The 24,224-nt window shown below is 41.8% G+C and overlaps 1 protein-coding gene across 7 annotated transcripts in view; it reads left to right on the top strand.

Annotated features, from left to right (window-relative positions):
* TAMM41 (TAM41 mitochondrial translocator assembly and maintenance homolog) overlaps positions 1-24,224 on the top strand; it is a 49,617-nt gene that overhangs the window by 16,438 nt on the left and 8,955 nt on the right. For 6 of the 7 annotated variants that reach the window (XR_008420224.1, XM_053897114.1, XM_053897113.1 and 3 more), the window contains 3 exons: positions 10,152-10,297; positions 20,318-20,483; positions 21,744-21,806. Coding sequence is in view for 6 of the 7 variants with exons in the window: in XM_053897114.1 (XP_053753089.1) it covers positions 10,152-10,297; positions 20,318-20,483; positions 21,744-21,806 (375 nt within the window). In the remaining variant the exon portion in view is untranslated. The remainder of the gene's footprint in view (positions 1-10,151; positions 10,298-20,317; positions 20,484-21,743; positions 21,807-24,224) is intronic. The other variant, XM_053897115.1, reaches the window with a different exon arrangement.

Genomic DNA, 24,224 nt, shown 5'->3' with positions numbered 1-24,224 from the left:
ATTAGGACAACATTATATGATGGTTGTTCCTAGGCCAGGACACAGCACAATTAATGGTTACCTACTCTATAATATAATGGAATTAGAGTGGACTAGTCAGGATAGGGAAGGATCTAGGCCCTGCAGGTAGATACCTTTCACAGGTATGAGACCTGCCTCAGGCCATGTGTTGAAAGGCAAGCTTTTCCTCTTGCCTTTCCTAGACTTCTGAGAACCCAGTATCCTTGAACTGATTGGATTCTAACCTTTCTGCAAACCACCTAAATCTCCCAAGCCCCCGGAATATTGCAAACTTTAAATTATCCACCAATCTCATTTTTATTTACAGCTTTGACATTTATTTTGCACCGTTTCCATGTGAGAGACAATATGTTGTTCCTAACCTGCGTAGGTCAGCATTTCTCCCTGGAAGGGGGTGGGGATGGGGAGACAGGAAACACCATCTCTCCATATTATTGGGCAAGTTCCTGCCCATAGTTACTAGCAGAGACAAGAGCTGTCTGTATTACCAGTAGTAATAATAACCCCTTACAATTTTATATAGTATTTAAGGATCACTTTGCCTTGGGGGTCGGTCTTGACGGCTTTGTTGTAAATGATGGTGAGAAAGGAGTAGGTGGAAGATGAGAGCCTGAAAATTGGGAAGGCGTAAGCTTTCTAATCCTTCACTTATTCTTAGAAGTCAGCATTTAAGTAAACAGAAAAGGAAAACCAAATGAGCTTTAAAGGGTCACCTTGACCTTTCTCATGTAAGTACAAACTATTAAAATGACTAATTTTACATAATGATCCTGGTTTAACATTTATCAAATGAATCAGCGTCCCATACCTCATGAAGAATTAAAGCTATAATTTCTGGTCTAAGGAACTTCACATTAATAAACATGCAGTCATAGTGAGTCAGTGATAGGCTTAAAAACAACACGTGTAAAAAAAGCACAGAGTGTGAAAGAACACAGCTTGTTTAGGGAAGAAGGAATAGATAGATGTGACTGAAGTCCGTGGCTCATGGTAGAAAACAGTAGTCATTATTATGTGCCAGGAACGACTCTCAATATTTTTGATTGAATAACTAGTTTAACCTTCACAATAACCCGTTCCTTTGTGTGCTGATTTATTGCCCGATTTTAAGATTAGAAAACTGAGGCCCAAATCTGTCTAAGGTCATTTGTCTGGTAGGTTAGTGGGTAGTGGAGCTAGAATTTTATTTATTTATTTATTTTTTAAATGTTTATTTATCTTGAGAGAAAGAGAGAGTGAGGGAGGGGCAGAGAGAGAGAGAGAGAGAGAGAGAGAGAGAGAGAGAGAGAGAATCCCAAGCAGGCTCCACACTGTCAGTGCAGAACCCAACATGGGGCTTGAACTCACAAACCCTGAGATCATGACCTGAGCTGAAATCAAGAGTTAGATGCTTAGTAGGGGCGCCTGGGTGACTCAGTCAGTTAGGCATCTGTCTTCAATTCAGGTCATAATCTCACAGTTCCTGAGTTCAAGCCCCATGTCCAGCTCTGTGCTGACAGCTCAGAGCCTGGAGCCTGCTTTGGATTCTGTGTCTCCCTCTCTCTCTCTGCCCCTCCCCTGCTTGTGCTCTGTCTCTCTCTCTCTGTCTCTCAAAAATAAACGTTAAAAAAAAGAGATGCTTAACTGACTGATCCACCCAGGCTCCCCTGGAGCTACAATTTTAGCCCACACTCTTCACCATTTAACTTCACTGCCTCCCTGGTATTTTGGAGAAGAGGTGGTGTGCTGGCCAGGCCAGGCAAGGCATTGAATACAAAGGTAAATGAAAGTGGAATTTGACACCCTGTACACAAGCAGGAGCCACAGGTCTCAGGCATTGCAAGATGGTGGGAGATTCATTGCTGTGGAAAGATCATTTTGCCAACACTGTGCAGGAGGCAGAGAGACTAAAACAGGAAAAAGTCTTACTCAACAAATAATGATGAGAGTCTCCTATGCCAAGCACTCTTTAAGCTCTGGGAATGAAGGAAGTAATTAAGGCAAGCATTGTCCCTGCCACTGTGGGGCTTTGATTCTGGTTGAAAAGTCAGTCAGCAAACACGTGGCAGCACTAGAACAGGGGAGGGAGGTGAATGTGTACGTGTTACATTAGTGTAACCAGGGAAGGCCTCCGGGGGAGATGGGGGGTGACATCTGAACTGAGCACCACAGATGAGGACCCATGTGGAGGGCCCCTCCCACCATGAGAGCCGTGCAGGCAGACAGCAAGATAGTTAGGACTGTGTTCGCATTTGGCCGGCCGTGCATCCCCAGCCTCTGGGACAATGCCATGGTACATAGTGGGCACCCTGCACATCTCTGTTGGGTGGATGGACAGGGTGTGAATGGTGATGAGGGCTCGAACTAGAGCAGCACCTCAGAGAAACGTACAAATTCAAATTCGTGTCAAGTCCTTCTTAAATCAAGTATCTTATTTTGTACCTTGCTTTTTTTTTTTTTTTTTTGAAACATTGTATTACTTCACCGAAAGCAGAATTAGTGAAGCGTTTAAGAGCTGGAACTGTAGAGTCAGAGGCATGGGTTCGTATCTCAGCTGCACTCTTAATTTTTTTGTTTTTAGGCAAGTTTCTTAGCACCTTGTGACTCAGTTTCTTCATTTCTAAAGAAGGGTTATATATGGATTAAATTAAATCATACATGTAAATGTACTTAACACAGTGGTTGGCACACAGTAAATGCTCAGCCATTGTTATCTTAGATACGTGGTGTTTATAGATACTAACACAGCCACTTGAGGTTGTAGACAAAAGAAAGAGAAAGATGGCAGTCAGCCCTGACTTTGAAGACTAGCTTTGTAGAAGTGCTTGAACCTCTCCGAGCCCATTTTCTTTTTGTAAAACAAAAAGAACTGTTCTATAATAAGGTTTTCAATGAGATAATATATATAAAAGTCCCAACATCACACCTCATTGATAGTTGGTTCTCAGAAAATGATTACTGTTATTATTCATTACTGTTATCGTGTATCATTGCTGGCCGCGTAAGTTTTTCTTAAGTTGAGACACCATTATTTGCTCGTTCAGTGGTAGATGGACACTCAGTTTGGCTCCATTTATCATTTTATTAATGACACTGCTGTGAATCACTTTGGAGAAATTACTTTGTAGGGGAAGGGGGCAGAGAGGGCCATGAACTTCCTTGGATATGTTCTCCAAAATGGAATTATATTGTTAGTTATAAGAATTACAAAACTTGTTACATGTTGCCAAATAGTGCTTGTCAAAATTAGGAGGCGTTAGAGTTCACTTACATCAAGTGGATTATTTGGCCCTTTCCTGTCCTTGAGAAGTAAAAAACACCTTTAAGCACTCTTGTGTAAAAGAGAGAATGGGTTTCTTTCAATGCCAGGTTGTCTGAATTCAGGCTCAGCTACTTCTAGGAATAAGACAAAGCAAGGAAGTTGCCAGTTGAGTGATTCTTGGAGGAAAAAAAAATTAGTAATGGGTGCCAGCCCTGTAAAGTGTGAGTAAACATCCTCATTTCTGGACCCTGGTAAGAGCCAGTGAAGAAACTTTCTCTGGAGTGAGAGTTATTAAGTTTTATTCTATGAGAGTCACACCATCTGAAACCTTGCAAGCAGTGTCACTGGATAACTTGCATATTGGAGATTGACTATTTCAGTAATTTGGAAGCATATTTCTCTCTGCTTGCCAAGCTTGAGCTTTTGCTGAAGCCTCAGTTGGAACTCTGTGCTTAGTCACTTGGTAATTTCTGAGAAAACAGTACTCCAGAAGGAATATTAATTGTCAATAATAGCTAATGTTTTTGGATTACTTACTGTGTGTCAGATACTGTTCTAAGTGTTTTACATGTATTAACTCATTTAATCCCTGAATCTTATAAACTAGCTACTATTATTGCTTCCATCTTACATTTGAGGTAGTGAAGCCCAGAGAAGCTAAGTAGCTTGTAAGCTTGGATTTAAACAAAAGTGGTCTGGCTCTAGAACCTTTGCTCTGCTACAAAGGATCTGTGGTGGCGGGTGTGATTCCTGGTTCATACGTGGGACAGTCTTCCCCCAGGCCTCAGGGCCCTGGATGTGGCTCCCCACCTCCCTCCCTCCCCCGCCCCCACACCCACCTTGCCATCTTTTTCTGCTTGTGTTTTTTTCACAGCACTTACTGTTGTCTGATACACTCGTTATTTTATTCACTTGTTGGTTTGTGTTTGGTCTCTGTTCCACTACTAGAATGTAAAGGGCAGAAATGTTTGTCTTTTTTGGCTCACTCTACCCCATGCTTATAGTGGTACCTGACACATACTAGGTGAATGAACAGATAAATGGCTGTGATACTGGTGCCTTCCTGAACCAGTATCGTAAACCAGATTCCTCCCTGTCCCTTTCTACACTCAGCCATTTTGTGTTCACTCAAGTATGAAAAGAAAGGTGATTCAAATTTGTATCACCAAGTGCATCAGCTGTTTATTCTTATCTCATTCTCTTCTACATTATGAGTTAGTGGGATATGGTGCCTTTTCTAACACCATGGAGATATTTTGGGAGTTGCAATTTGAATGGTGTGTTAGACCGCCTCCTAGACATGCTGTCTTAGTCATCTTAAAATAGGTATTATTTTGTACACATGCAAAAGAATGAAGTTGGACTCCTAACTCATACTATGTAGAAAATTAACTCAAAATGGATCATGGATATAAGAGCTAAATCTATAAAGCTCTTAGAGTGACTTTGGGTTAGGTAGTGGTTTCCTAGATAGATACCAAAAGCACAAACAACAACAGCAAAAAAATAGATAAATGGGAAAATTAGATAAATGGGAGAAGAGATTTACAAATCATGTATCTGATAAGGAACTAGTATAAAGAATTCTTGGAATGCAATAAAAAATCAAGTAACCCAGTATAAAAATGGGCAAAGAATTTGAATAGACATGTTTTCAAAGAAAGTATACAAATAGCAAGCAAGCACATGAAAAGATGCTTGGCATCATTAGTCATTAGAGAAATGCCAGTTAACGCCACAGAAACAGTGCTTCATACAATGGCTATAATCAAAAAGACAAGAACAAGTGTGGATGAAGATGTGGAGAAGTTGAAACTTGCATGCATTGTTGGTGGGATTATAAAATGGTGAAGCTGCTTTGGAAAAACAGTTTGGCCGTTCCTGAAAATATTAAACATAGAGTTACCATATGGCCCAGCAATTCTACTCTTAAGTATCTACCTAAAAGAAATGAGAACACATATCCACACGAAAACTTGTACACAAATGTTCATAGCAGCATTATTCAAAAAAAAAAAAGCCCAAAAGTAGAAACAACCCAAATGTCCCTCAGCTGAGGAATGGATAAAAAAATGTGATATAGCTATCCAATGGACCATGATTTAGCCATGAACAGGAAATGAGTATTAATACATGGTACAACATGACAAACTTTGAAAACATAACACTAAGTCATAAAAGACCATTTATTGTACAATTCTATTTACATAAAATGTGCAGAATGGGCAAATCTACACATACAGAAAGTAGATTAGTCTTTATCTAGGGCTGGGGTTGGAAGGGTGGAGGGAGACAGAGAGTGGCTGCTAATGGGTACAGGGTTTCTTTTAGGGAGGCCAAAATGTTCTAAAATTCAATGTTATATAACCCTCTAATATATTCTAAAAATACTTAAAAAATTGAATTGTATATTTTACATGTGTGAATTGTATGGTATGTGAATTACATCTCAAAAAATGCTGTTAAAAAAAAGAATATTATTCTGCCATATCAACATCCAATTTGGGCTCCTTTTCTTAAACACTACCACATAAGAAATTCCACTTTCGTAACCCTCACTGAAATGATCTGTTTTCACAGCACTTGCTGCCTCAAGCAGGGCGTATATCTTTATATCTCTGATGTCTGGCACAGCTTCTGGTACTTACTAGCCACCCAAATATTTATTGAACTGAAATAGCGGCTGTGTTGCAGTTAAAGAGGGAAAAGTTAGCCAGTTATTATCTTCAAGGACTCAGGGCCTCCTCTGCCCTGTATCCTTTCCCCGTCCCAAATACATTATCACAGCAACAGTACTGTCTACTTTCCTATTTATGAAGCGTTCTCTACTGCCTTAACTCATTTAAATCTAAAAAGGACTCTGTGTGGCGCCTGGGTGGCTCATTTGACACTGACACCCAGTGAGTGCCCACCTCTTGATTTCAGCTCAGGTCACAATCCCAGGGTTGTGAGATCAAGCCATGCTAAGCATGGGTCCTGCTTGGGATTCTCTTTCTCTCTCCCCACCACTTGCACATGCTTGCACGTTCTCTCTCTCTCTCTCAAATAAAAAAATAAAAATAACCTTGTGAGGTCAGTATGATTGTTATAGCCATTTTACAGAGAAGAAACCGACTCGGAAAGGTTAATCTCCAGTCCCTCTGAGACCCTGCCAGACTTGAGAGCCAGGGCCTCACCACTGTATGCTGTAGCCCCTTACATCCCTACCTTGGTAATAAGGCCCCTGACCACTGGAGGCATGCTAGAATCACAAAGCAGGCTGACTACAGATGCTTCACAAGTCTCTGGGTTTGTTTCATTTCAAAGTTGAAGAGAAATTATCCTTTTGGTTACCCATTGTTAACTAGACTGGCAGTTCTCTGGCTGGAGCGGTCAAGATTTAAACTTAGCAGTCGAGGTATAAAATAAAAGCAGTCGGTTTTTCTCAGTCCCTGTGTTTTGTTGCAAATGTCTCTGGAGGTAAGAAAACTTGATTCTTATGATCAAAGTGCTGGGTCATGCTGTGCCCACGATTTTATTCATGTTCTGAAGAAGCAGGTCATAAGCCCATTCGCTTGCTCTTCCCTGTGGCTGACCTAGTTGTGCTGCACGGCAGCTGGACAAATTCAGTTCAGCAGACATTTACTGATGTGCCTTCCCTGTGCCAGGCAGCGCACAAGGAGCTGGAGATGCAGGGGTGGAGAAGCCCCAGTCCTTGCTCTCAGAGAATCCCTAGTATTTTCCAGGTCTTTCCTTTAATCATGACATGCCATTGTTCTTTTGGCGAGGATTTGCATTAGTCGGCTGTTACATTTTAGTAAAATACAGCCACGCTTTCAGAAAGTTACTGTCTAACATACAAGAACACTTTGTGGAATGCACAGAAAGAGAAGAAATGACACAAATGTGTAGAACTCAACAGTGATGCAAACTGATGTTTCACTTCAGAGCCAGCCAGGTTGGATTCAGAGTTGGATGATGTCCTATCCCTTCAAAGATCGATAGAATCCATTTATAGGCTCTAAATAAAAGCATAAGGATTTACACAAAGGAAAGTTAACCCAGCTCCTCCCCATTCACATTTGCCAAGTTAGCACGTCAGCATCCCATGCATCTGTTTAAAAATGCTAGAGGGGCGCCTGGGTGGCTCAGTCGGTTAAGCATCCGACTTTGGCTCAGCTCACGATCTTGCGGTCTGTGAGTTTGAGCCCCGCCTACCGCTCTGTGCTGACAGCTCATAGCCTAGAGCCTGCTTCGGATTCTGTGTCTCCATCTCTCTCTGCCCCTCCCCTGCTCGTGCTCTGTCTTTCTTGCTCTCAAAAATAAATAAAATATAAATTTTTTTAAATAAATAAATAAATAAATAAATAATAAAAATGCTAGAAGTAATGTGCCAACATTATAGAAGTGAGGGAAATGGAGGAAAATTGCAAAGTAGTGTAACACTAGTCACCTAAAATATCACTCCCCTGATACTGAGAGGTGGCTGGACCTTTGCACCTCAATCTCTTCATCTATAAAATTGGGAATACTTAGTACCTTCTTTAGAAGGCTTTGCCAGGACTAAACAAAGTAACAGTGCAAAGCACACACATACCACAATAAATGTGTACTTATTAGAGCAAAAATAACATTTTTCTGTAATCTTTTTGTCTTGTTTTCCCTGTTGGTTTTTTACCAAGTTTTCTTGTACTTTTGTGTCTTAGTTTCTTGCTTATTATATGATCATTTTCCATCTCACTGTGTGTGACTACTGTAATTTTTTAATGGCCATACACTTCTGTGGTAGGGTGTGGGTGTACCACTGTAATTTATCCGTTCCCCTGCTGTTGGACATTTGGGCTGCTTCCAGTGTTTCGGTATTATAAATGGTGCCTCAGTGAACAGTTGTATGTATGTAGCATATTCACTTACTTACTGGGTCATTTCATCTCCGTCCTTGTTGCCCTGATGCTAAATGGGGTATAGAATACTATCTACCTAAGAGGATAGGGATGTGCGGATTGAACGAGGTAATACAGCAAAGCACTCGCAACAGTTCCTGGCCCTACCAGATGCTCAGCGGGCATTACCACCTGACCTCTGTTTGGGTCTGTTTCTTTAGGCTTACTCTCCAGAGGTGGGGTTGTCTCATTCCCTGCTTTCCGAAGGATTTTACCAGTTTATGAAGTCAATAATATTATATGAAAGGACCGATTTCTCTGCACTCTCTCTGGCAGTCATCCCAAGATGTAACTATGTTAACTCTCTTTCCCTTTAAAATAGTGAAAAAAATAAGTTTTTTCATATTTGAGCAGCCTGTTATGACCGGAACGCATTTCTGCTCACCGCCCTGAACAGATCTGATATGCCAAGATTGGGTTCCAGAGGCTGTTTCTAAGTCTGTTTTCATGAAGCTTGCAGTCCCCCGCTGCTTTCCATAAAATTGTAGCATAAATTGGTCTTCGGAAGCTTCAAAACCCAGCATATTTTATTCCTTACTGAAGTACATACTATTGGGTGTCTTTATTTTTTCCAAAACAAAGCAAAAGTTTGCTCTAGGAATACCTGTAGTGGCCCATAAGAATTTCAATGATCCCTCCTCTCCTGTCTCCCCAGAGGAAATAAATTGGCAAGGTTCACCGTATGTTTGGGTTTGCCCAGTTTTTACTTATCCTAGTGTAATTATTCATCATGCCACCTTCACTCTCAGAAGCGACCTGGTTTGGATGATGAATTACACTGTCACCTCTTCCCCAGGAATTTCTCAGCAGCTGGGGTATCTCCCTTGCTACCTCACCATTTACATGGAGGACTTTCTCCCTGTCCAACAAAAGCTTCAGCCACAGTGCTTTCTCCCAGGTAACTGGGAGGTCCTCACATGTGCCCAGCCTGTTTTGAATGCACATTAGCCCAGTAGGCGTTCCCTCAAGTTTTCACATTTTATCATCTCCCTCCCCTCCCCCATCTTGCTGATAATTGTCATAGGCAGGCCAGGGCACTTAAATTTATGTCAAAAGTAGCGTTATCCTTCAGAACTATATATTCTGCAGCTCAATTCATCCTCACATTTACCTCACATGTAGGTAAATGTAACATTCCTCATTCCTCACCAGTTGCAACTTAAAAAATGATACCTGCTTTCAAGAAGTTCATCTTACACGTAAACCTCTTCTTACTAGAACTTTTAACACTCACTGCTCTTGCGCTCAAATATAAGGTCCTTTTATATTCATCAAGTATCTCAGAGGCACTCATGCAAACGCAGGAAAAAGGTTCAAGCTGAGTAAGCAGTAGGAAGTAGCAATAGCAAGGACGCATCTAAGGAGACACACAACCCCCAGCTCCATGATTGGTCCCAGGCAGAGTTTTGTTCACAGGATGAACCATCATAAGTATAGGACCTTCTACATTGGAAAAACAAAAACAGGGAAGCCTGGGTGGCTCAGTCGGTTGAACGTCCGGCTTTGGCTCAGGTCATGATCTCACGGTTCGTGAGTTCAAGTCCCGCGTCGGGCTCTGTGCTGACAGGTCAGAGCCTGGAGCCTGCTTCAGATTCTGTGTCTCCCTCTCTCTCTGCCCCTCCCCCACTCATGCTCTATTTCTGTCTCTCTGTCAAAAATAAACATTAAAAAGTTTTTTTAAAAAAAAACAAAAACAAATCCGCTTCTCAATGATGATTACCTTTTGTGCTTAGGTAACCGTATTTTAACCAGCATAAAGGGCTTTATGATTTGGAGGCTCTCTTTTCCCCTCACAAGCATCCGCATTCCTTGGGTAATGTATTCACGGCTTCAAAGAGGAAAAGCAAATGTTTTGAATGTGGGATGCTGCTATCTTGAGCTAGTGCAGGATGAATTTGGGGCTGTAGTTTATAGATTAGGATGTGGACTCTCAAGGAAAAATTTGTTTTTCCATTTGTTTTAACCAGGCGACTTTCGGATGGTGGTTGGAGAGGATAAGACAAAAGTGTTGAATATTGTGAAGCCCAACATAGCCCACTTTCGTGAGCTCTATGGCAGCATACTGCAGGAGAATCCCCAAGTGGTGTATAAAATCCAGCAAGGCAGACTGGAGGTAAACTGTGTGTGGGAAATAATTTACATTGTTCCTAAGGCAAGAGCTATTTTAAGAGGAAGAAGTAAGGGTTAGAACAGTATGACTAGTGTGATAACATTTGCAATTTAAAAAGTAAGTTTCATATGGAAACATACTCTTCTGTGTATTTGGAATAATGCTAAAAAGTAACACAAGAGACTAGTAATAAGAGGCCACCTTTGGGGAGAGGAACCAGGGCTGACATGGGAGAGGGACCTGTCTTCACCACGTTTATCTTTTTTTGCCATTTGAAATTCTTATTATGCATACTAATTACCAATCAAAAATGAGTGAAAATAAACTCTCAGATTTACCTTCTTTTCGTCCCCAATCCCATTTGTGTCCCCAGATGTAACCTTACTGACAGTTTGGCATATATTCTCCCAGATCTTTTGTGTGCATTTTTGTATTTATTTGTACATATACACATGTATGAAGAAGTTTGGTCTTTGGTTTTGTTTTATATAAATGGACTCTTACTTACACATATTATTCTGATGCTTATTTTTCCCCAGTTGTTATGTTTATTATGTCTTGGAACTTCCCTTTTGAAATATCAAATAAAACTTTCTTTCAGAGTATCTTTAAAAATTATATTATTAAGTATTTGAAAATAAGTATTAAAGAACTTTTCCTTTGAGGAAAGTGATTTGGATTTAAGGGTTTTTTTTAAACTATAAAAAACACGGGTTTTTATTTTATGTTTAGCATAAAGAACACTGTATTTTACTTTTTTTTTTTTTTAAGAGACAGAGAGGGACAGAGCACAAGCAGGGAAGGGGCAGAGAGAGAGGGAGACTCAGAGTCCCAAGCAGGGTTCAGGCTTTGAGCTGTCGGCATAGAGCCCGATGCAGGGCTCAAACCCAAGAAAGTGAGATCATGACGTGAGCCAAAGTCAGAAGCTCAACGACTGAACCACCCAGGCACCCCTGCATTTTACTTTTTTAAAAAAAAAATTTTTAACATTTATTTATTATTGAGAGACAAGGAGAGATAGAGCATGAGCATGGGAGGGCAGACAGAGGAGGAGACACAGAATCCGAAGCAGGCTTCAGGCTCTGAACTGTCAGCACAGAACCCGACTAGAACTCACAAAGCTGAGATGATGACCTGAGTCGGTTGGATGCTTAACCTACTGAGCCACCCAGGCACCGCCCCCCCACCCTGTATTTTACTTTTTTAATGCTCTTCCTCTTCCAAATAAAAGGGACACCTAATAAGGTTTTTTTTTTTTTTAATTTTTACTTTTGTCAACATAATGCATGCATATGGGTTTTTTTTTTTTTTTTTTAAGTCTACCCATTTATTTTGAGAGAGAGGGAGAGAAAGAATCCCAAGCAGACTCTGCACTAGCAGCACAGAGCCTGATGCAGGGCTCAAGCTCATGAACCACGATCATGACCTGAGCCGAAACCAAGAGTGGACACTTAACTGACTGACCCACCCAGGCACCCAACATGCACGTGGTTTAAAAACCAAGTGGTACCTCACAGTTTATAACGAAAAGTAGCCGTTCCCTCCTGTGCACTTTCCTACTCCTCAGTGCTGCTTCCCAGAGGTGAGGGCTACCCTCTCGCTAGAAGGCCCGATGTTTACCTCCATGTCTCTAAACAATATGATTTGACTGTTATTTCTTGCTTTCCCCTCTTTTATGCTGCATTTTTGTCACCGTCTATGAAAGAAGAGGATTTTTTTACTCTTATGCCACTCCCATCAACGTGCACTCAACGCATGTGCGTACGCACCCCCACTCCCCCACACTTCCCTTGCCACCTCACTTCCTCTTGCTTCACATATAGTTATTTCATAATTTTCGGTTAGGTTAATATTCAATATTTATTATGAGAACTTATTTTTCTTCATTGCTGAGGTATACTACTATGAAACTTCCTTTCCTGAACAAATTTGTTTTTCTTGGAGTTAATAATTGTCTCATTTTCTTCATTTGCTTGGTTTTCTGTGTACCTATCACTAATTCATACCCTCTTATAAATCTTTATAGCTTCTCCCCTTATAGACAAACATCAGGCATTTTCCATTTCTTGTTTTTCTTGGGGACATTTCTTCCTAGAGCCCTGCGTACCCTGTCTTTTCTGGACTGGTTGTTTTCTAGGCTTGCTGCACAGCTCTTCTCCTGGAACATCTTTTCATTATCACCCTGGGGATTTTTTCTGCCTCTCTTCTTTGGTAATTTTTTATTTTCTGCATCTTTTATCTTCCTCTTTCATGGTAACACTTTAATTTTGGTGAATTGTACCTTCTAGTACCTCTCTAACATCGGTTGCAAGGAAGGTAAATTTTTTGAGACTATGTACATCTGAAAATTCTACCCTTGCACTGACTGATGGGGTACATATCACATTCTAGGTTGGAAATAATTTTCCCGTAGACTTTTTAAGTCGTAGCTTCACTTCTTCTAGTTTCTGAGTGTTGTGTTAAAAAGTCCAGCGGCATTGGGTGCCTGGGTGGCTAAGTTGGTTAAGTGTCCAGCTCTTGGTTTTAGCTCATGTCGTGATCTCACAGTTCTTGGGATCAAGCCCTGCATCATGTGATTCTCTCTCTCCCTGTCTCTCTGCCCGTCTCCTGTTCATGCACATTTTTTTCTCTCTCTTTCTCTCTCTCTCAAAAATAGATCAATAAACTTAAAAAAAAAGTCCAATGACATTCAGATTGCCTGTCCTTTAGATGTGACCTTTTTAGCTCTTGGACAGTGTTTAGGATCTTTTCCTTTTTTCTAATGTTCTTAAATTTCATGATGGTTTGTCTTTATATATGTGTTTTTCACTATTATTCTGGCATTTCATGAACCTTTTCAGTCTGGAAATTCATGAGCTCCAGTTCTAGGAAATTTTATTATTTCTATAATAATTTTCTTCATACCCATTTTCTTTCTTTGTTCTTCCTGGAATTTCTGTTAACTGGTTGTCAGACTGCCTGGTTTGATCTTTTTTGTTTCTCTTTCCTCTTTCCTGTTTCCTTGGGGATTTTGTTCTGCTTTCCAGAAGGATTTTTCAAATTGATCTTGTAGCACTTCTATTGAATTTTTAATTTCCTCTGAATGTTCTTTTTTTCTTATAGCATCCTGTTCTTGTTTTACAAATGCATTAGCTTTCCTCAGCCCTTTAGTAGTCTTTATTATAATTTTTGAAGTTCTATCTTTGTCCCTACATGGTCTCTGTTTCTCTTAGATACCTTTTTCATTTGATTCACCCTTGTCTGCTGTTAGAAGCTTTCCTCAAATGTTTGGATATCCTTTGTGTCCTGTTTTTAAAAAGAGAGGCACTCTCTGAAAATGCAGACTGGAAGTTCTTTGTGATGGACAGGGCTCGTCAGCTATGGGCTTCACTGCAGGATTATGGGGCAAGAGGGACCTGGCTTTTTCTTTAGAGGACCCCAAGTATCGGTATCTGTAGGATTTGTCCAAAGGGACATCATCTACTCCCTGGTTCGGGATCAGGAAGGATAACATGCCTACCTGCCAACTTTCAGGAAACTTTTGGGAAACTGAGCAAGGGGAAAGGGCTGGAAATTTTCTTTGACTGTGAATATAAACGTTTCCAAGTTCCTCACTATGGCCTGTGAAAGTCTGCATAATCTTAAATTCTCATTGTTCTCTTCGCCTGGGGAAACTTAAGGGGGTAAGATGAACTACAGTTCCCAGGCTGCATCTGGTCTGAAGCTATAACTGACACCCACCTGCTCCCTCAGTGACTACCTATTCTAAATTCCCCTCACCCTCATCTGGCATTTGTGCTGGGCTCAACCTGGTGGCCCAGACCTTCATCCCTGAGGGGCCTGAGACCATTTACCGTGCCCATCTCAGGCTATGGTTGCTGCCCTTTCCATCTACCACCAACATTGGGCAAGTGATGCTGAGAGATTGTGCCAGCAGCCCTACCCCTGATGATGAGGATCTGTTACTTCTGCCAGTATGGTGACTCCTTTCAGTGTCTGCTGGCATGGGATCTGAAGGCAGTAGGTGGCAGTCCTAGCTTCAAGTTTAAAGTCCTAAAGTTATGGAGATGGGAAGCGCACATTTCCCAAGTGGGTCACTGGGAATGTTGGTAGGCAAGGCCGTCTGTTACACGCCTTGGTTCCCAGACCTATGTATTCCACCAGTTGAGAACATAGTACTAGATAGCAGGCATTACTTTAGGATGTGCACTGCACCCCGCATGCTCACAGAGTACCGTCTCCAAGCTGCTGCCTCAGCTGTTCTTCATTGTTCGGCCATAGCATTTTTTACCGGCAGCACTATTGGCATTTTAGGCTGGATGATTCTTTGTGATGTGGGCCCCAAGTTTCCCCTCTTTGAGAACTGCTCTATGAGTCTGGCAGCCTTGGTGCAGTGTTTGGTAGGAAGAGTGGAGCCATGGTCCTGTGCCATTGCTACATCTGTGTACCTCTTGTGCTCTAAAGTGGGTCCCCTAAGTGATGTTACACAGCACAACCATGTTGGGGAAGCAAGTATTCTGTAAGCCCTGGAATGGTGCTGGCTAGGTCCTGCGGGCAGGAAAGGCAAACCCATACTCAATATATGTGTTATTTCCAACTGAGATGAATTGCTGCCCCTTCCCATGTGGAAGGGGTTCAATGTAGTCAGCCTCCACCAAGTGGCTGGTTATTCTCAAGAGATGGTCCTATTTTCAGGATCTCAGTGTTGGCTTCTGTTGCTGTCAGGATAGAGTTTCCAAAGCAGCAGTAGCTAAGTCAGCCTTAGGCCTAGGCAGAGCCTCTATCCCCGTCACCATGGCTACTCCTTCGAGAAGCCAAATGCCAGCACTGGGATGACAAAGGCTGTTGAATCAACTGGCTGAGTTTTCCTTTTGGTTATTGTTGGTTCTTTTGTGAAGGATGCTCATGCTGGACATTAACATACAATACAAAGATCCTAACACCTATGCCCACCTCCAGTAGGTCCATCCACATGCCTCTTCTGCCCAGTTTTTTGTCTTCAGTCTTCCAGTCTTTTTCCTTTTAGGTGCAACCAACCAACGAACCATGCTTTGGTCCCCATGAGTCTTTGTATATTCTTACCTGGGCCCACTTTTCCATGTTGTGTGCATGACCAGGTACACTCCCTGAAGCATACCCATTTGGGAAGATTTTCCCTTAATGTCTTTCAGGGCCATCCCTGAGTGAGGCTGTAATGCATCATTTTTAGTTTGTACATGCCAAGTCAAATCCTCCATGAAGCAAGCTCATCCCTTATCTTCCCCCAAAATCCAATCACAAGGGAACCTCCCTGTAGCCATATGCATGACCCAATGGGAAAGTAGAACGGTATGCACTGGAACAACTGTGCTGTACTCTACGTTGTACAGCTGTACACGGTTGTGCCAATGCACAGTAGATATTATGGGGGCCTAGGCTTCCTGTTTGTGGAGCTCACTACTTCTGGCCTTACTTCTGTCCAATGCTAGTATACCCCTTTCATCTTCAGTGCAATACTGTTGAGCCTGCCTGACCTTAAGACTTGATGGATACAGGAGGTTCCAGCTCGTGATGGGCAGTTCTTGATGCATGGTGACTTGGTGACCCATGGTTAGGAGCTCCATCTCTCCATCTCTCCGTCTTGTATCTAGGAGCTGATTTCAAATGGTGTATGATTCTTCACTGCATATGGCAGGGCCTTGCCCCAGAACCCTAGCAGTCCACATTGTGATCTCCTCGAGGGAGCCTACCACAAGCTTCCTGTGGCTTCTTTTTATACTGAAGATACACTTCGTACTATAGAGTTTACAGGGTTGTGTGGCCCAAGGGGTGGGGCTGCTTGCACTACTGCCTGGATCTTTCGTAGAGCTCTTTTCTGCTCTGAGCCTCACCAACCTGACATCCTTTTATATCACTTGGTAAATGGGTCTGAGCATGACACCCAAGTGTGGAATATGCTGCCTCCAAAATCTGGAGGGCCTACCAGGCATCATGCTTCAATCTTAGCAGTGAGAGGTGCGAGATGCAAGAAACTGATCTTAACTTTGGGGAGGATGTCCCAGCATGCTTCACACCACTCGACGCCTAAATACTGATGTATTTAAACTACTGATGTGGTAGGGGCGCCTGGGTGGCGCAGTTGGTTAAGCGTCCAACTTCAGCCAGGTCACGATCTCGCGGTCCGTGAGTTTGAGCCCCGCGTCAGGCTCTGGGCTGATGGCTCGGAGCCTGGAGCCTGTTTCCGATTCTGTGTCTCCCTCTCTCTCTTCCCCTCCCCCGTTCATGCTCTGTCTCTCTCTGTCCCAAAAATAAATAAAAAACGTTGAAAAAAAAATTTTAAACTACTGATGTGGTAGGCTCCTGAGACTTCTACCCTCTGGAGTATGTCTATCTATCAAGGACTCCAGTGTGCTTACCCCTTGTTGTTTATCAGGTAACAGTAGCAACATACCATTGATGTAGTGGACCAGCATGAGATTATACAGAATGTCCAAATAGTCTGGTTTTCTTGGGCTATCTTATGACAGAGGATGGGAGAGTTAACATAGCCCTGAAGCAAACCATAAGAGATACTGTTGTCTGTCTCATGAATGTGAGCTGCTTCTGATCCAACTGCCCAGTAAGAATGGAAAAGAATGCATTCCCCAGGTCTTGGCCCCATCCAGATACCTGAAGTTCTGTTGACTTGCTCTAGCAGACTTACCACATCTACAGGAGATGTAACAGGGACTTCTACTTGGTTGAGTTGTGGTAGTCTACTATAATCTTCCAGAACCCATTTGGCTTTTGTGAGGGCCAGACTTCATGGAAATATGATGGAAACCAATAGGGTTCTCCAAAGAAACAGAGCCAGTCTGTGTGTGTGTGTGTGTGTGTGTGTGTGTGTGTGTGTGTGTGTGTGTGGAGAGAGAGAGATTGAGATTTTAAGGAATTAAATTGTGGGGTCTGTCAAGTTTGAAATTTACAGGGAAGAGCCAGCAGGCTGGAGACCCGGGAAGAGTAGTTTTAAGTCTGAGGGCTATCTGGAGGCAGAATTCCTTCTTCCTCAGGAGACTTGAGTCTTTCTTCTTAAGGCCTTTGACTGATTAGATGAGGCCCACCTGCATTCTAGAGTGTAATCTGCTTTACTCAGAGTCTACTGACTTAAATGTTAATTATGTTGGACCAAGCAACTGAGCACTATAGCCTAGCCAAGTGACACAAAATTAAACATCACACCCCTGCATCTTTAGGTTTACAGATGGCATTAATCTCTGCCTTTCCTCCTGAAATGTGTTGGGTTTTTTTAGTTACTCTGTTGGATAAGAGGTAAAAATGGCAGCTTCAGAGGCTTCCACTCGCTTCCATATTATGACAACTCCAGAATGCCATCATGGAATATGCTTTTTAGGACCATTCCTGGTACCTATTGGTAGGATGGGAATTGAGTGGATCTGAAGCAAGCCCTCATCTGATCCTATGGTGGCGCTGTAGAGCTAGATGGCCCTTCCTAGTTATCCTAGCTTGGGGAAGAGAGGCCAGTGGTACCCCTTCATCTTCTCATCTTGGGATCCAATCAGCTCCCTTTGGTTGAGGATAAGTCTGAGAGAGACTGTAAGAGAGGGATCCAGCTGATTTTCCCAGCAGCTAGTGGAATGAGTACCTTGGCTCTTTAGCTCATCTGCTTTTTTAAAATGTCAGTTGTATTGAGATATAATTCACATACCATAAAATTCAGTGGTTTTTAGTATATTTACAGAGCTGTGCAACTGTCACTACAATCTAATTTGACATTTCCATCAGTCCAAAAACATCCTTGTTAGCAGTCCCTAGCTCCCGTTCCCCACAGGCAACCCCTAATCTGTTTTCTGCTTCTATGGATTTGTCTGTTCTGGACACTTCACATAAATGGAAACATACAGTATGTGGTCTTTTCCATATCTGCTTTTAAAATGCAGTTTGAGGGGCGCCTGGGTGGCTCGGTCGGTTAAGCATCCGACTTCGGCTCAGGTCATGATCTCACAGTCCGTGAGTTCAAGCCCCGCATCGGGCTCTGTGCTGACAGCTCAGAGCCTGGAGCCTGTTTCAGATTCTGTGTCTCCCTCTCTCTCTGCCCCTCCCCTGTTCATGCTCTGTTTCTCTCTGTCTCAAAAATAAATAAACATTAAAAAAAAATTAAAAAAAAATAAAATAAAATGCAGTTTGACTCTCACAATTTAGCTGAATGCTTTCACTACCATGTTTTAATGGAGAATCAAAGAGTAAAGATGATTACACAGAATTTAGCAATTTATTTGAACATGTCACCTAATATTTTGTCTCTTACACATGCCTATAAGCAAAAATTCCAGTGCATTCTTTTCCTCAAGAGAAAGCAGTAGCAAATACTTTTTTTTTAATTAAAAAAAAATGTTTTTATTTATTTTTGACAGAGAGCAAGAGAGAAAGAGCGCATGTGAGCCAGGGAGGGGCAGAGAGAGAGGGAGACACAGAATCCAAAGGAAGTCTCCAGGCTCTGAGTTGTCAGCACAGAGCCTGATGCGGGATTGAACCATGAGATCATGACCTGGGCCCAAGTCGGATGCTTAACCTACTGAGCCACCCAGATGCCCTGCAAATACTATTTTTTAATTCCTCATATTACTCAAGCCATTTGGCATCTCTGAAATTCCTGAAAGTTTCATAGATAAACCCTTACAGAAATATAAGGACTTTTTGGCTAATCTCAATTCTTAGCCCCAAAATATGAGTCCATAAATGTTATTTCTAGCAAATCTACAAAAATGTCCGCATTTTTTGTCCTTTGTCTAAGCAAAGCTGAACAGTGGTCAAATCCTGTGAATTTAGAACCATCTTAATGATGAATATGAAATATTCAGGTTAAAAAAAAAACCTTTACTTTTACTGGAGCCACAAGATAATAGTATTTTCTTCTTATTTGCATTAATTTTATAGAAAACTAGAAAATCCAGGCATTAATACTCAATAAATACTTGTGGAATGAAAAAAGGTGGTAGAATGAGTGAATTCTAATTGTTAAGATGTTAGTCATATCTGGAAAATCTGAATCTGAATACATTTGTCTAATTTTTTTCTTATTGTTCTCTTAGTCAAAGTTAAAACCTAAACATTTGTTGAAAGAATACAAGACAGATTCTTACCTGGAAAATAATGGATGAGTTGTTGAGGGCAGGGTTACTGGTTCTCACCTGGGCAGGCAGTCAATGTTTACATGATTTTGTAAAAACTTAGTTCCATGAAGCAAAGTATATTAAACTGGAGTTAGGGAAGCAAGGTGTGGCCTCGGCTCTGTGGCTAACTTTTGATTCACAGTAAAGTCTGATGCATAGTTTTGTATGTTTTGTTTCTGTATTTGTCTTTCAACTTGATGTATTTAGAATTCTTGGGAATAGAAACCCCTGGTTTCTATTTCTTACCTAATCCTAGGTAAGAAATAATGACAACTAAGTTTTATTGATGCAGGTATACATTCCTTTATTCAACCAATGTTTTTTGACTACCTCCTGTGTGCTGGGAGATTAAAAGTGAATAAGCTTAGTCCTTGTCATCAATTTATTCCTACAGCTTATGAAACACAGCATGGTAAGTCAAAGGCCCAGAAGGCAGGAGACACGAGGTTAGAGCACCCCTCTCTCCTACTGGCTGTATAATCCTGGGTGTGTCACTCAGCGCCCTGCCCCTCTGTTTAAAATGGAGAGAGAGTTTGAGTGCCTGGATTTGCTGAACCTCAGTGAATGTTAACTGTAGCCTCACTTCCTTTAACTGCTGGATGTAAGACAAATAGAAATTTTAAAACTGAGAGTGAGAAATTGATCCTTGAAAGAGGCTTCTATTCTTTTCTCATGTAAAAATGGACTATGATAGGAAAAGAAGTGGCTTTTTTGAAGGAACATAGGATCTGAACTCTTAGGCATTCAGTTTCAGAAAAGGAGTAAGTCTCCTTAGTATGCCGCCCAGGGTATGGGTTCATGTATGTTTGTGTGACTTGAAAGCCATATGTCCTTGAATCTTTACAGAATTCAAAGAACTTACCATAGATATTATCTTTTTTTTTTTTTTCCTTAGATAGATAAAAGCCCAGAAGGACAATTCACTCAGCTAATGACATTGCCCAAAACCTTACAGCAACAAATAAATCATGTTATGGACCCTCCTGGAAAAAACAGAGATGTGGAAGAAACTTTATTACAAGTTGCTCATGATCCAGACTGTGGAGAGGTGGTGCGACGAGGTATGTTTATGAATTTGACGTTGAGGAAGTGCTGGCCGTGGGTAAAAAGCAAACTTTGTGACGGAGACATATTCTTTATTCTTTTTGCTTAATTGAGATCAAGAGACAGATTGTCTCAGGGAAGAAGAAAGCACTAACAATCTGGGGTTTTTCCAAATCTAAATTGTCATTTGTTTGAAGCAGGGTGGCGTAAGTACTTCTGTTTTCAGATTCCTGGGTCCTAAATCACTGTCAAAGGGGGAAACAATGTTTGTTTTGGTTCCAAGAGCATAACTTCTAGAAGTTATTCCAAAGACTCCTCTGTGTTCTTCACGGTGGTCTGAGAAGGAAGGAGACTGGTAACTTTTGGTGCTTTTGTAACATCAGGAATACAGTTTTCATCAGCCAACTCCCCTTCGATGTGTCTCTGTGTGTTCACTAGATTCCCTCTGACGTGGCCCGTAATATGTTCCACATATTATCCCCAGAGCCTTCCTCGTGTTTACCCAAAAATCTTATCTTCGGAGATCCACTTCCTTTTGGAGGTGTTAAAGATAATGTAGAAAGGCAGTCAGTAAAGAAATAGTTACGATTGAAAACAACTCCCTCCCCCACATACCATGTTTTCCTGTTTTACTGAGTACGTATTTTATGAACTCCTCAAGGATGCGGGCTCCTGCGCTAGATGCTCTTGACCGTGACGGTACTGAGCGTTAACTCCAGTGGGCGGACCCACGTACTCTCTCGGGGACCTGCCCCGGGCTGTCAGAGCATGCATTCAGGTTACCATGTACCTATTCTGAAGATGAGTGAGGAGGCATATTGTTTGTTCTTTCCCACTTTAACATGATTCTGGTCACAGGAGTCCTGTATATGTTTTCAGAATGAAAGCTCTTCTCCTAGGCAGAAACTTTGGGGTTTTTCTTTTAAGTCATTTCAAATCTTGGGGTTGAGAACCAGCAGTCTTAAGCAGATTTAAAGTCATAAAATGACCTTTGAGGGTGACTTAATCCACCCCCTATTAATAAAGGTGAGGAGGACCAGGCCCAGAGGGGACCAGGCATTTGCTTGTGCTCACAAGTTGGTGACATGGCCGGCGGCTCCGGGCTTCTGGCCCTCAATCCTGATTACCCTTCCCACTGTCATTCTGTGACACCAGGACAGAGATGGATTTGCTCATTTTACTGGATAACTGGAAAGAACATTTAGTTTTAGGTTTTAAAAGTGTTAAGATGACTAACATCTGGCTTTTTTGGCCTCCTTGTTGGTTTTTTCTCACAGGGCTTTCAGCAATTGTGAGACCTTCTAGTATGAAACAGAGCACCAAAGGCATTTTCACTGCCGGTAAGAACTTTGGAAAATCTATGCTTGATGTGCCTCCTGGATTGAGTGGCCTCAGCACTCCTGATTAAAACATAAAGCTTTATCTGTATCCTGCAAGTACTTCTGAAGTGCTGAATTTTGATGGGCATGAACTAGGACATAGCAATGGCGTACAGACAGACAAAATGGAACTGTCATCTGGTCTAGAGAAGTCAAACCATGGGAGGTGATGTTGGAAGCCTTGCTCCCCTCTCAGTTCTCTGAACAACTCCTCATATACAGCTTGTCCCCTGGCTTTTGGATTTCTGAAAGTTACCTGTGCATATTGTTGCAAAAGCGGCAGTACCTTGCCCTTCCCCCCACTGCCCCTCTCCAGAGACCCGTAATGGGTGCTTTGTCTGCCCTGCCCGTTTTCTCTGTAGTGGGTGCATGCTGCTGCCTCCCTCCGTTTCAGTTCCAGGCATCATCTGTTGACTGCTCGCTCTGGCAGGTTAGAATTTGGCTCTCGCACCCACCCTGCCCCACATACTCACCACTCCCATCCCTTGGTCCTAAGGTAGTTGCTTCGACGAAGTCAGTTGCCTGAGTTTACAGCATATGACTCTGCTATTGTGATTCATAGGTGAGCCACATCATACGCTTTGCTTTCCCTGCACCACTGTCTTTTCCCACGTAGATCATCTTCCATGTCTTGCGAGAGGGATCCCGTCTCCTGACTCTTGTGCCTTTTGTTTTTGCGGTGCCCGCTCTCATTTTGGGGAAGCACGCCATCCAGTCATTTCCTAAGAAAGGATGCAAGGAGGCAACTCTGGAGACCGTATACAACTCGAAATATCTTTAGCTTACCCTCACATGGAATTGACACTTAGGCTGGAGAGAGATAGAAATCACTTTTTAAAGAATTTCAATATTATTATTCCAATTGTCTTCCCACTTGAGGATTGCTATCGAGGCCCAACACCATCCTGCTTCTCAGTCCTTCATGTGTGTTCTTTCTGGAAGCCGATTAGGTCTTCTCTTGCCCCAGGGCTCTAACATTTCTCAGGGATATACTTTGATAATGAATCTGTTTTTATCTATTTTACTGGGTACTCATTGCCCTTTCATTTTGGAAACTCAGAAAAAAAGAATATAAGAAAATGTTCTTTTATTGTTGCTTTAAGTTCTCATCTGTTTTCTCTCTTCTCTTTCTGGAACTCCTTTTTTTCAGATATTGGACTCCTTTGGTTTTGAAGAGCCCTTTGGTTTTCTTTCATCTGTGTTTTTGTTTTTATCTCTTTATCTTTTTGCTCTGCTTTCTGGGAGATTTTCTCAACTGTAGTTTCCAACCCTTCTATTGAGGTTTTTGTTTGTGCTATTATATGTTTTAATTTCCAGGAGCTCTTTCTGTTTTGTTTTGTTTTGTTTTGTTTTTTATTCTCTGAATGTACATTTAAAAACATTTTTTTTTAAACATCCTGCTGTTGTCTTATGGGCCTAAGCATTTGAACATAGCTTTGAATATTGCTACACTGCCCTCCAGAATGATTGTATCAATCTATAGTCCTACTAGCAGTAAAGGAGAGTTCTCATTCCCCCCCATTTTCTCCAGTACTTGGTATTGTCAAATGATGGACTTTCCTAGTTCAGTCTTTTGTGATGTGACCATCTACTGAGCCTCTCTCATGTGCTAGCCATGCAGGATACAGAAGTGAACACAACACCATCCTGCCTTCAAGGAGTTCATAAACTAGATGTATAAATTTGCAGTAACAAGGGATAGATGGCACAGAGCTAACCCAGAGAAGCGAGTAATCTTCCAGCCTGATTCTGATCCCTGGGCTGAGATTGCCAGGAAGCTGGTGTGGTCACACCTCTTAACCTCTCACCCCAGCTGCCTGGATACCCAACACAGTGTTTGGCCTCGAGGACACAGTGTTGCCTTTCTGAATCTTTGGGAAGATTCAGCCAAAAATTCAACAAAGATTTAGTAGCACATGTGCCAAATCTACTCAGCTAAAGATTTTGCTACCACTCAGGAGTGTATAGCTTTGCATTTCCAATTAAGATATTTAATCTATGATCCTGCTGGCTTATCCTAGCAAGGTGAAGATGAGGCGTCTTTGTTTGCTTGGGTGGTTCAGGCTATTAATCTGTGATTTGCATGATTGCAGCTTCTTGGGTGGGGCTGAATGCTTTATTTTTTTTTATTTTTTTTTATTTTGAGCCTCTTATGCTTTAAAGAATTATTAGATTCATGGATTTTTTTTTTAGTTGTGATCATGTTTTAAAATGTTTCTTTTAGAAATTAAATTAAAATTTTTACAGATGAAAGGACAGGATGTCTGGGATTTGCTTCAAAATCAAACATGGTGGAGGGAAGTGGGTAAGGGGTAGATAACACCAGATTGGCCATGAGTTGATATATTGTTGAAGCTGGGTGAAGAAATGAGACATACT

Source organism: Panthera pardus, unplaced genomic scaffold (assembly GCF_024362965.1).
Source record: "Panthera pardus isolate Hobbes unplaced genomic scaffold, ASM2436296v1 HiC_scaffold_8, whole genome shotgun sequence".
Lineage (NCBI taxonomy): Eukaryota > Metazoa > Chordata > Mammalia > Carnivora > Felidae > Panthera > Panthera pardus.
Note: the sequence above shows the minus strand (reverse complement) of the source record. Positions and strands in the feature narration are given on the sequence as shown.